This window comes from Jaculus jaculus, chromosome 4, assembly GCF_020740685.1.
Source record: "Jaculus jaculus isolate mJacJac1 chromosome 4, mJacJac1.mat.Y.cur, whole genome shotgun sequence".
Taxonomy (NCBI): Eukaryota; Metazoa; Chordata; class Mammalia; order Rodentia; family Dipodidae; genus Jaculus; species Jaculus jaculus.
The window spans coordinates 30,115,497-30,128,555 of NC_059105.1; the positions used below are offsets into that span (position 1 = coordinate 30,115,497).

Genomic DNA, 13,059 nt, shown 5'->3' on the forward strand with positions numbered 1-13,059 from the left:
AACACAGGTGTGCAAGGAGGTTGGTGGGACAAAGGGCAGGGAAGCTATATCCTCCTCACCGTACCGTACTCTACCTGTACTCCCCACTCTACTCCATACCTTGTCCTATACATGTCTTCCATTCTTCTGTTCTTTAGTGATATTGTAATGGGGAAATTGGAGTTCTGGGGTGCTTCCTGGAGCCCCAAGTCCTTAGTTCCTATCTGCAAACTAACCAAAGAATTGGCAACTCCAGATTCAAGAGAATGATTTTTAAAATTCCACATATTATTCGGATTTTACAAAGGAATGTGGAAAAGGGAAGGCTGGGAGGTAAGGGGAAACAAAGTGGGGAGAGAAGTACTTCACATGGAGTCTAAACACCCATGCAGGCCACGTGTAGCTCAGTTCATGTGACCAGATGCAGATCAGGGGAAATAAGCATGGAAAGAAAAGAGAAAAGAAAGTTCTGAGAGCTCCTGCCATTTGGGGAGCTGGAGGGAAAAAGAACCCATACAGAGAGTAAGGGTTGAGAGGGGGCCCTCCTGTCTGGGTCTGGGCTAGCACTATGCTGAGCCCCTACCTGCTGGGCCTGGGACTGGGCTGAGCCTTTCCAGACCCAGCAGAGGGAAAAACTCACGCACAGCTGGAAGTTCCCAAGTGTTCAGACCGAGCAGAGCCTTCCCCTTGCAGTGGTATTTATAACCTAAGGATGGTGGTAGGCTGTCTCTGGAAGAGATTAGCTCTGGCACCCAAATTGGTGGGGGGGGGGGGGCGGGGCTGAACTTGACCAACCACAGTATTTAAATCCTACGAAAGACCTCCCTCCCAGAAGGGGTCCTGTTTGTGGAAAAAACAGTTCTTTGGAATTAGGCAAGACATAAGAAAAACCTTCCTGCCCTTTTCAGGTTCAGGGGTCCAGTCACTCTAACTCTGCCCCCCTTCAATACCAAAGCCCATTCAATACCTCAGCCCAGTCATTTTAAAGATAAATTTGTTTCTCTAGCCACAAAGCCTTATAAACCCCCCTGAATCTTAACAATCAATGAATGACAACCTGCTGAGGTCACCTCTCTGTTGTATTCTTTACCTTTCTTTAATAAAACTTTACTTGTTTATCTTTCTTCCACTGTTACCATTCCTCGCTCTTCATGACTGTGAAACAACAAAGGACCCAGAAAATCCATAAACGTAAGGAGAGTAATTGAGCTAGGCCAGATTGCTAGCTGTGCTTATGGGAGCTGTGGGCTCTGCCCGTCAATAACTATTCCTATTCTTAAACCTAGGGCTTCTCTAGGGCACTTTAATTCTGCTAGGGAACTGTACACTGAACTCTTCTGTCTTTCCTTCACTTAGTTGTTGTTGATTTCTAATGCAAAATGTCCCGTATTTCCTGCATTTCAAACTCATACTATTGTCCTCCTAGACTTCTCTCTTTAGAATTATTTACAATTCAGGTAATTCCCATTACAAAAGAATCAAATTCATAAACTTTAGACTTCAGTGAAATGATGACTCAAGTGCTATTGGAGCATCGATGCGGCTTTTATTTGTATATCATGTACATATATATACATACTTTGTTTTTCAGGAAGTGGTCACTAACTTTGTTAAGAAAAATCGACACAGTCCTATAAAAACAGTATTCAAGCGGCGCGTGGTGGCGCACGCCTTTAATCCCAGCACTCGGGAGGCAGAGGTAGGAGGATCGCCGTGAGTTCGAGGCCAGCCTGAGACTCCATGGTGAATTGCAGGTCAGCCTGGACCAGAGCGAGACCCTACCTCGAAAGAGCGAAAGAACAACAGAACAGTATGCACACAGCGGTCCGGGTGAAGCATCCCAACTTCCAGAGCCATAAAATCGACACGGTTTGCAGCTCGGCGGCTACTTTTGGTTACCGCGTCCGCAGGGCGGCTGGGGGCGCTCGGAAACTTGGGGTCCCGGGGTCCGGGGGCGCAGCCCCCCGCCCCCGACACTCGGCGCGGCAGGGACGCGGGCCGGAGGCGGAAGTCGGCGGGGCCGGGCCGGGCGGGCGTCGGGGCGTGCCGCGGCCGCCGAGGGTCCGCCCACCCGCCGGGCCGAGCCGAGCGAGCCGAGCGAGCCGCGCCGCCGCCGCCGCCGCACCGGTCCCCGCGCCCGCGCCCGCCCCGCCATGGCCGCGCGTCTGCTCCGCCGCTCGCTGCGCGTCCTGGGCGGCCGCTGTGCGCCCCGCTCGCCGCCCGCCGCCAGGTGAGTCGCGGGGGCCGCGGGCGACCCCGCCGGCGCCGGACGAGACGGGCCGGACCGCGCACCCGCCGTCCGGGGCGTGACCCGCGGAGGGGAGCGGGGCTCCGCGGCCCCGGGTCCGCCCGGGACGCCTCCGGGGCGCACGAGTCCGCCCCGCGAAGGCTCGCCCCGGGGCCGGGGCCGGGGCCGGCGCTCCCCCCGCGGGCGCGGCGCTCCGCGGCGACCTTTCGCCCACTTCGCGCAGCCCCGGCGGGCGCCCCGCCCGGCCCGGCCCGCGCCCCGGCGAGCGAGCTGGTAATCCCCGGCCCGACCGACCCACCCCGGCCGTCAGATAAACCGGCCTCGGAGCTGCTGGCAAATCCTCGAAGTAATTAACTGTGCCGGGGATTTAATGCGCAGCTTCTGAGATAGAGCTTTACGGGACGATTAAGGTGATGTTTCTGATCAGATCACAGGTTCGTTTTCTGAAGGCCTCTGAAACCCATTCATTGGGGTCAGCCAACTGGAAGCACAGGAGGGTTTCTTAATTAGATTGGCAGGGCGCTTAAAACGAGCTAATTACCACTTTGTGTGAAGTGTATAAGGTACTTGGAGAAACAATGCTTGGGGTGTGTGTGTGTGTGTGTGTGTGTTTATTAATTAAGTAATCAGATTACAGAAATACTATGATACTTAGTTCACCCTATTCTAATAAGCCTGATGATCTGGTCTTCCCTGTTAGCAGTGCCTCCACCTTCGCAAAGTGAGCAGTTTTTTTTAAAAAAATATTTATTTAATTAATTAATTTATTTATTCTATTTCACCTCGTAGAGAAGACAGTTTGAAGGGCCACAGGAAGTTACTTGCTTCCTTGAAGTGTTTTGCTACTCCACAGATCTCCTCAATCAAGTCCTCCAAGCAAGTGATACCGCATTTACCAAGAGCCCACGCCAGCAACGAGTTACTCGCCAAAACAATCCATTTCTTAGGGGTTTTGCCACGCAAAGCTCCACAGTGCTTATTCTATCTTCAGAGGCTTGGGGAAGCTTCACAGGCTTTAGGATATAGCTTCTCTAAGTTCTTACCCACAATAGCATTAGACAGTGATCTTCCAACTTTTTAATACCAACTGTTTGTGCTCTCAAAGTTAGGGAACTCCTAACGGCTGGAGAGATGGTTCAGCAGTTAAGGCACTTGCCTGCAATGCATAAGGACCCAGGTTCCATTCCCCAGAACCCATGTAAGCCAGATGCACCAGGTGGCACATGCATATGGAGTTTGTTTGCAGTGGCTAGAGACCCTGACACATTCACACTCTTTCCCTCCCTCTCTCCCTCTCTGCATCTTTATCTCTCTTAAATAAATAATTTTTTAAAAAGTTAGGGATCTCCTAAGATCTTTTTTGAATTAGGGGAAGAAACTTCACTGAAGAAAATGGAAGCCCAGGGGACTCTCTATGCGGTTCAGGAGTTGTAGTTTTCTTGTTACAGGCTTCTTAAAGTTTTGTGTGCAGACGAATCACTTGGGAATATTGTTAAAATGCATAGATTTCTTAGTTCGGGAAAGAGGCCTAAAAGTAGGTCCTGAGGTTGTGTACGTACAACAATTTCTAAGGTGTTGAATGTGCTGGTGGACATTGTTTACTTTTTAAAAAATGTAAATGAGGCTTGAGAAATAATTTCAGCCCAGCATGCTGTGTTGGCAAACACCTGCAGTCACAGTAGTGGAAGCAGAGGTATGATGATCATGAGTTTGAGGCCTGCCTGGCCTACAAAAAGTAATGGGGAAGGCATTGAAGGGAAGAGAAAACAAAAGAAAGACTTAAACAAACAGAAAATTAGTTATTACCGATTTGCCCAGTAGAGGGGCCTAAAAACATAGTAGATGTTCCACCAAGCTTGCTGACAAGCGCTTTTTATGCCCTCTGCATATCCTCTTAAATATTTTTATTTATTTTTTTGACAGAGAAAGAGGGGGAGAGAGAGAGAATGAATGGGTGTGCCAGGGCCTCCAGCCAGTGCAGACAAACTCCAGACTCGTGCGCCCCCTTGTGCAGCTGGCTAACACGGGTCCTGGGGAATCAAACCTGGGTCCTTTGGCTTTGCAGGCAAACGCCTTAACTGCTAAGCTATCCCTCCAGTCCCCTCTGCATATCCTCTTAACCACATTTACTCCCCCTGGACAGTCTTTATTCTTTTGACATTTCCTTCACTTTATTGTTTCTGAGTGTATTTTACTCAGAAATGCTTCAAAAATTTCTTCAGCATAATATAGAGTATAAAACTTTTTTAATGTGTAAATTCTGGCTCTCTTATTTACTCATTATCTTGACAAAAGATTCCATGACTTAGTGCCCCAGATTGTTAGTCTTAAAACATTTCCACATAAGAATTCCAAATATGGAGAATCTACATGGAAAAAATATGTACCTTATAGTTTTATTTCTACTAGCCAAAAAATTGAAACCCTTCATTTCAGTTACAGGAATAAAGTAAACTTGTCATATCTGATTCAATATGGCAGTGATCTGTAAGGCCACTTGCAGGTGTTGGTTCCTTCTTACCTCTGGCCTCATGTCTGCCCTTCTTACTTGATCTGTTTCAGTCACATTTATCTTGCTTGTACTTTGCAGAACATGACAGTCTTTGTCTAGTCCTTTTGTTCTAGACCCTGTTAATCTAGACACTGCTGTGTTTGATTCACTCTGTGGTGTGGCCTTCTCACCTTTGTTTCCATACCTGACTGCCCTTTGCACTAATCTTTTCCCTGCCTCGCCCCAGGCACTCGCTGCTGACGCTTCTCCACTTTTCTTTTTCCATGGACTACCAGTTGCTTTTCTCTTTTCTGTCTCCTCTTTTTTCTTTCCTCCCTTCTTCCCTCCCGTTAATTTCCTATGTTCAGTACATGTGGTGTGTAGTGTATGCATGTGTGTGTGCACATGCACATGCCTAGCACACACCCTTGTGGAGGTCAAAGGAAGACATTGCATGTCCTTTATCTCTCTTCCACTCTGCTGCCCGAAACAGTCTCGCACTGAACCTGGAGCTCCCTGTTTTTCAGGTGGACTGGCTAACCAGGGAGCCTTAGTGAGCCATTTCAGCACTGGGAACACAGGTATACGTGACCATACCCTTTTTTTTTTTTTTTCTTACATGGGTGCTGGGGATCAAACTTAGGTACTCATGCCTTTCAGCAAGCACTTGTACCTGCTCCCAACACTTTGTAACATATAATCTGCCTGCTCCCTGTGCTTATCACTCATGTGGTGTCCTTTAGCCAGAATGGAAGCATGAAAGCAGGGATCTCTGGTTCACGCTTGTATCTTCTAGACTTACTAGACTAGTGCCTGGCACAGATTAGGTACCCAGTATGAAAGTATGAGTGAATAAGCCATGTAAAATGATAATTGGGATAACAGAGAAACAGGACAATGTTTGTGAAGACAAAGGTCACAGTAAGCATTAAAACTGTAGAATAGGGCTGGAGAAATGGCTCAGCAGTTAAGGCACTTGCCTGCAAAGCCTCAGGACCAATGTTCCACTCTACAGATCCCACATAAGCCAGACGCATAAAGGTGAGACAAACGCAAGGTCACACATGTCCACTAGGTGGCACAAGTGTCTGGAGTTTGATTGCAGTGGCTAAGGCCTGCACCAATCCTCTCCCTCTCTCTCTCTCTCTTTCTCTAAAAAAAATAAAATTAAAAAAGAAACTGTAGAAAAAAATACGTTCACAGATAATGCTTGCCACTTAAAAGGCCTCTTAACAGCTGGCACCTGGGCATGTAGCTCAGTGGTAGAGGGCTTGCTTGGTATGTATGATGCCCTGGGTTTGATTTCTAGCACTGGATGAAGGGAGAAGGCATCTCTTTCATAAGCAGCTACGTAAACCTAGTGCAAAATGGCACTGATTGGATATTAAGTATTGAGTTACCAAAGTAAATTTCTATAGACTGGGTGGCCTCAACAGTAGAAACATCTCAGTTTTCTAGAGTCTGTGAAGTTCAGTGTTTTGTTTCTAGGTGTGTCAGTTCTTGGTGAGAACTCTGGCTAGCTAGCAGTCAGCTCACTGCCTCCTTAAATACCTTGGGAGAAATTTTCTTTCTCTTCTTATGGATTTACCAGCCTTCTTAGAGGAAAGCTTCTTTTATCCTCACTTAACCTTACTTGACTCCTAAAATCCCTGTTTCAAAATGTAATCTATATTGTAGGCTAGGGCTTCAATGTAGTTTTTTTAAAAAAATATTTTATTTACTTGTTTGAGAGAGAGAGAGAGAGAGAGAGGGAGGGAGGGAGGGAGGGAGAGAAAAGTGAAAGAAACAGGCAATAAGAGAGAGAGAATGGGCATACCAGGACCTCTAGCCATTGCACTGGAACTCTAGACCCATATGCCACCTCGAGAATCTGGCTTTACATGGGTACTGGGGAATTGAACCTGGGTCTTTAGGCTTTGCAGACAAGTACCTTAACTGCTTCCAGCCCCAGTGTGTAAGTTTTAAGGGGAACATAATTTAGCCCATAGCATTAAACAAAGATACAAAAAGTAAACTAAAGGGAAGGATGCATTTTGGAGGGAAAAGGTTAAAGCCATCCTGTGTATCAGTGAACAAGACTGATTGATACTTGCATGCTGAGTGAACTTGCTGAGACTTTACAAATGATGATTATGAAGATTTAAGAAATAAGCTTTAAGGTTTTGTTAAAAGCCCTGGAGGGGAAGAAAAAAAAGAACCACTTCAGATCTACCTTGATTATGAAATACGTCTTTTCTAGAAGATGACAAAAGTCTACCTACATAATAGAGATCCAAATCAGAACTTAATGCAAAACAGACAGTGTTGTCTCAGTATTTTCGTACATGCTGAGTGTTGTAGGAACAGCAACGGTGCAGTGAAAACCAGGGCTAGTACAGCGGATTAGCGCTGGTGGGGCAGGAGCCGCGTAGGGTTACTTGACTCCTGTGAAGGGGCCATTGTGGTGAGGTGGGGGAAGAAATGTGTGGCCTTTGTTGCATTAGGTGCATCAGGATATTGGCCCGTATGGTGCCCACATACTTCTAGAGGGTCTCTGTCATGGGAGAACAGCTGTACATCGTGCTGGCTAGGTTTGCCACCAATGTCCAGGTGGGTGCACAACATCTCAAGTTCTGGCTGAACGATATGAGCTAAAGGAAGGCCGGCATACCAAGCCTTACACTCATATGAAGATGGTGGCCAGCCTCTTATGTGGGAAACATTTTGACTTTTACTAAACAGAACCAGTCATTGCTGAGTTGGATCCCAAAACCTTTAAGCCCTTCCTTGGCTTGCTAGAGCTCATGAGCTACCCCAGGGGTGGTGGACTTTGTAGTTAGCACCTCTGAACAAATGTATGGGATGTGCAAGTCCCTCAGGGACCCCAGCATGAAACCAACTCGCAAGCCATGCGGAGTACTTTGGAACAGGACGCAGTGTCAGGCATGGGGGTCGCTGTCCACATCACTGAGAAAGACAGCATCACAGGGCACCGAAGGCCTGACTGACTAAACCTGTTCTCTGGGCCCACCTTTTTGTTTTCAAATAAAGTAGCCTTTCTTTAAAAAAAAAAAAAAAAAAAAAAAAAGTTTCTTTTTTTTTGTGGTTTTTTGAGATAGGGTCTCACTCTAGCCCAGGCTGACCTGGAATTCACCATGGAGTCTCAGGGTAGCCTCGAACTCACGGCGACTCTCCTACCTCTGCCTCCCAAGTGCTGGGATTAAAGGCGTGCACTGCCACGCCCGTCTTTTTTTTGTTGTTTTTTAAGTCTGAAAATGTTCTTCCAAGGGGGATCCTCAGAAGATCCCCACCCCAAATTGGATACCATTGAAATAAAGGAACCATAAAGCAGTGTCACTTTAAGTTTGTTGAAGGGGTGAAAAAAGTGGGTGGAGAGGAGAGTGAAAGGTCCACTGAAGCTTTTGAGGAATTCCATACTGATGCACAGAGTTTTGGATGGACGGTTTGATTTACAGCCAGATTGGCTCTACAATGTGACACAGATTACATCTTATACCTGCCAGATGAAACTGTGATTCTGGATACAGTACTGGTATTACTATAAACATTCTATATGACCTGAAAATTCATCGCTGTTATTCTGTAGTCCCGGCTGAGGTTGACATAATTGAATCCACAGGCTGTGATAGCACTGTCACTTCTACTTAGAGCTGTGCTTAGGTTATTACCTCCTTGCAGATTTGGAAGTGGAGATTGAGCTGAGTGATGATACACTGCTATTTTATGTATTCATTGGTTTATCTCCTAAGACAGGGTCTTGCTGTGTATCCCAAGGTAGCCTGGAGTTCACCATTCTCTTGCCTCTGCCTCACAGGTGCTGGGGTTACAGACATGGGGTTACAGGCCCTGCATGGTGAAATACTTAATAGTCCTAGGGAGGTAAGGCAATCCTATCACAAGTAGTGGTGCTCGGAAATGTCTCTAGGAAAGATTTCAGGGTTCCATGTTGTTCCCTGGCATTAACTTGGATATGAAGAGTAACAGTTCACTTAATTTTCTTAATGCTTGTTTTTTTTTTTTTTTAAGATACTCTCATTCTGGAGAAGCACGTCTAGAGACTTGTTCTGCTAAAAAGTTTACAGATATCGGAATTAGAAGAATCTTTTCTTCAGAGCATGACATTTTCCGGGAAAGTGTAAGGAAGTTCTTTCAAGAAGAAGTGGTTCCTCATCACTCAGAGTAAGTGCCTGCGTCCTGTAGTGTAACAGAGAACAGCTTCTCCTGCAGTGCTGTGTCACCCAGAAACTGCTGAGTAACATTCTCACTGCTCGCCATCATTCATTCATGCTACCCTTAGCCTCACCTAATTGTAATCATTGGCTGTTTGCAGGTGGGAGAAAGCTGGAGAAGTGAGCAGAGAAGTTTGGGAAAAAGCTGGCAAGCAAGGCCTGCTCGGTGTGAACATCGCAGAGAAGCATGGTGGCATTGGTGGAGACCTCTTCTCCACTGCGGTGGTTTGGGAAGAGCAGTAAGTATGCAAGCCTTCATGTCAAACCTTACAAGGTCTCCGTTCTGGAAGACAATGATAATTTCTAATATTGCTGAAAGACTGAAAAGTCCGAAAAATGTGAAATATTTCACCACTTGAATATTCATTTTTGCATGGGGAAGAGATGAAAATCCTCTTAGTCTGTTTCTTGCAAAGATTCTTCCATTCTGCTGTTCTCCTTATTTTTATTTTCTTAAATGTTTTAATTTTTTGGTTTTTTGAGATACGGTCTCACGAGGCCCAGGCTGACCTGGAATTCACTATGTAGTCTCAAGGTGGCCTCGAATTCACAGCAACCCTCCTACCTCTGCCTCCCAAGGAGGCATGCCTGGGATTAAAGGCATGTACCACCATGCCCGGCTTTGCTGTTCACTTTTTAAATAGCAAATCTGCATCTATTTCAACAATTTAAAGGATTTAAAAAAAGAGGTCAGGCAGTAGAGCTGGGATGTAAAGCCTCAAGGCCCATCCCCGACTGACCCACTTCTTCCAGCAAGACTCTATCCAAGGCTCTGTAGCTTTCCCAAGGAGTACCACCAAGTGTTCAAGCACATGAGCCTATAGGAGGAGGCATTTTACACTCAAACCACAGTCATTAGGTTCAGTGGGAACCAGTCATCCTTATTGCCAATCACCTGCAGATTGTCCTGGGAGTATCACTTAGCCTATCTGCAAAATTATTAAAAATAACAAACCTCAGTACCCAGTATTAACAAGTTAATTGTGAAAGTAGCTTTTTTATAAACTATGGATGCATTATAAATTCGAAAAACACAACATTTGGGTGATTAAATGGTGAATATATGTGCAAGATGAAAATGTCCCTGCTCTTTGACCTAGGGATTATTCTTAAGAACATGATTTACTAGGAAAACTAGAAGCAGCATTTAGAAGTCATCGCCGTACTTCATCATAGTTCCCCAAACTTTGAAGCACTCTTAAGTGTCTAGCAGTGGGAGAATGGATAAGTAAATTCTGGAGCATAAGTAATTTGAGATATTTTGCTCTGGTAAAGAAAGAAATTATTACAACTAGATCAAAACTGGGATTTTAGGGGCTCAGAAGATGGCTCAGCAGTTAAAGGCGCTTGCTTGTCAGTCCAGGTTTGTTTCCCCAGTTCCCATGTAAAGCCAGACACACAAAGTGGCACATTTATTTAGAGTTTATCTGCAGTGGCAAGAGGCCCTGGTGTATACACACACACACACATACTCTCTTTCTCAAATAAAAAAAAATATTTAAAAAATGGCATTGTGTTATGTCATATAACAGGTAAGCAGTAAAGTACAAAATTCATAAATTGACTGTAGCTACACTAACATATATCCAAATATAATTTGTTATCATAAAAACAATTGCTGGGCTAGAGAGATGGCTTAGCAGCTAAGGCGCTTGCTGGCAAAGCCAAAAAGTACTCAGGTTCAATTCCCTAGGACCCACATAAGCCAGATGCATAAGGTGGCACATGCGTCTAGAGTTTGTTTGCAGTGGCTGGAGGCCCTGATGTGCCCATTCTCCCCCATAAATAAATAATTTTTAAAAAATGTTGTGCTGTTATGGTAATACAGTTGTAGCTAGTGAATATTATTGTTATTTATTTATTTATTTATTTTGGTTTTTCGAGGCAAGGTCTCACCCTAGTCCAGGCTGACCTGGAATTAACTATGTAGTCTCAGGGTGGCCTTGAACTCATGGTGATCCTCCTACCTCTGCCTCCCAAGTGCTGGGATTAAAGGCGTGCGCCACTACGCCCGGCAATATTATATTTTAATTCATCAAATAGCTGTTGATATGTTAAAACCAACAATTAAGACATTAGTAAAAACACACAGAAGACTGAAAGGTAAATGTGAAGATAGGTTCTTACCACATAATATGGTAATACTTTTAATATATTGCTATTATATTAGTCATTTTGTGCTTTAAATTTTCTTCTCTTTTATCCTTAGAGCATACTGCAATTGTACAGGTCCAGGTTTCAGTCTTCATTCAGACATTGTTATGCCTTATATTGCAAATTATGGCTCAAAAGAACAGATCCAGCACTTCATCCCCCAGATGACGGCAGGCAAGTGTATTGGTGCCATAGCAATGACAGAGCCTGGGGCTGGAAGGTGAGTCAGCATTCAGTCGGTGTTGAATTCTTGGAAGCCATCTGTATCAGCAGAAATTTTTCCATACGCTTCATGGCCATCCCTATCCGTGGGTTCTACATCTATGCATTTAAAAAAACTTCAGATTGAAAATATTTGGGGAAAAATATTTGTCTTTGTACTGAACATGTCTACATTTTTTTCTTGTTATTTTCCTTAAACAGTGTAGCCTCACAGGTATTTATATAGTATTTGCATTGTCTTAGGTGTTAAATAATTGATTTTGCAAGGGACTTGGCTGATAGCTTGGTCAGTGACATGCTTGCCAGGCATTCAAAAGGATCTGAGTTCAATCATCAGATCCCCCATATAAAAGGCAGGGTGTCGTGGTGCATGTTTATAATCCCAGCTCTGGAGAGGCAGAGATAGGAGAATTACTGGGGCTCACTGGCCAACCACCCTAGCCTCCTTGGCAAGCCCCAGACCAGTGAGAAACTTTTTGTCGGCTCCAAGTTGCTGGGATGAACATCCAGCCACACAGTTTATGGGAGGAACAGGTTCATTTCAGGCTTACAGATGCAGGGGAAGCTCCATTAGTGGTGGAAGAAGCTGGCCCCTTTCATAGATCCAAGCAGAGAGAAGCCACCAAATGGCCAGCACCACAAGCCAGCCAGAGCTCACACAGCTCTCTGTCCACACCTTTGGGCTGGGATTCAGATCTGCCCTCAGTGACGCCTCCTCCAGCTAGATGGCTGGAGAATCAAGTTACATTTAATTTTAGTAAAGCACCTGGGTCTATGAGGCCATGCATTTACATATTCCATCTAGCACAGAGACCCTGTTTCACAACAGGTATATAGCATTACTGAAGAACAACATATAAACACTTCGAGTTGTCTTATGGCCTACACACATGCATGCATGCACACACACACACACACACACACACACACACACACACACACACGATCTAGAGAGAAGTTGGAGTTTATAGGAAGATGTACAGAGATTATACAGTGAGTATACCAGTGAGTATGGACTTTTGTATCCATGGATTTTGGTATCTGTAGAGGTCCTAGAATCGGTTCCCAATTCCTTATGGATACCGGGGGGGGGGGGGGGGAGGAGGGCAATTGAGCTTTATAGGAACTCAGCTATGTGCAAGACAGAAATGAACATAGCATAATTCACAACTTAAAACTACTACGAAAGACAGGCATTGTTACATACAAAGGACAGTAAAGCCGTGTGCTATGCTTGAAATGTTAGTACAGTGTTAGGCAAACAAAAAGGAAGAGAATGCAAAATGGAGAAATGAAGAATGTCAAAGTGGTGAGAAGTTACAATGATAAATAAGGGAAAATGTGTGAACTGGAAAGACTAGAAAAGATGGGCTTTCTTTCAGCTAGGCTGGCTGCTGTTTTCCTACTTCGGTTTGCCCTCCACCGAAAGGTGGCAAGTGTTGGAAGTCATTTAAAGTTCCATGGCTCTTCTGCTCCCATGTTCATGGTACTCTCATGTTTCAGAAGGTCAGATGTCCAGAACAAGTGTCATTGACCCACATCAAAGGTATTAGCTAGGCCACACACCCTCCAGAGAATATAGGGGAACTTCACTCCTTGCCCCTCATCTCCTGGAGACCCCCAGTATTCCCTGGCAATTGCCACTGATCTCTTTGCCCTCTTTCTCACTCTGCCTCTCTTTAAGGACATCTGATTGCATTCAAAGCTCATCCAGATAATCAACAATAATCCTTCCA

General features: G+C 45.2%; 1 protein-coding gene and 1 pseudogene across 1 annotated transcript in view; both read left to right on the forward strand.

The window, feature by feature from the left end:
• The first annotated feature begins 2,132 nt into the window (after positions 1 to 2,132).
• Positions 2,133 to 13,059, forward strand: part of Acadl (acyl-CoA dehydrogenase long chain) — a 35,075-nt gene continuing 24,148 nt past the window's right edge. The window contains exons 1-4 of the mRNA XM_045147377.1: positions 2,133 to 2,209; positions 8,745 to 8,897; positions 9,049 to 9,186; positions 11,157 to 11,321. Of these exons, the coding sequence (XP_045003312.1) occupies positions 2,133 to 2,209; positions 8,745 to 8,897; positions 9,049 to 9,186; positions 11,157 to 11,321 (533 nt within the window). The remainder of the gene's footprint in view (positions 2,210 to 8,744; positions 8,898 to 9,048; positions 9,187 to 11,156; positions 11,322 to 13,059) is intronic.
• LOC123460076 lies at positions 7,179 to 7,705 on the forward strand (annotated as a pseudogene).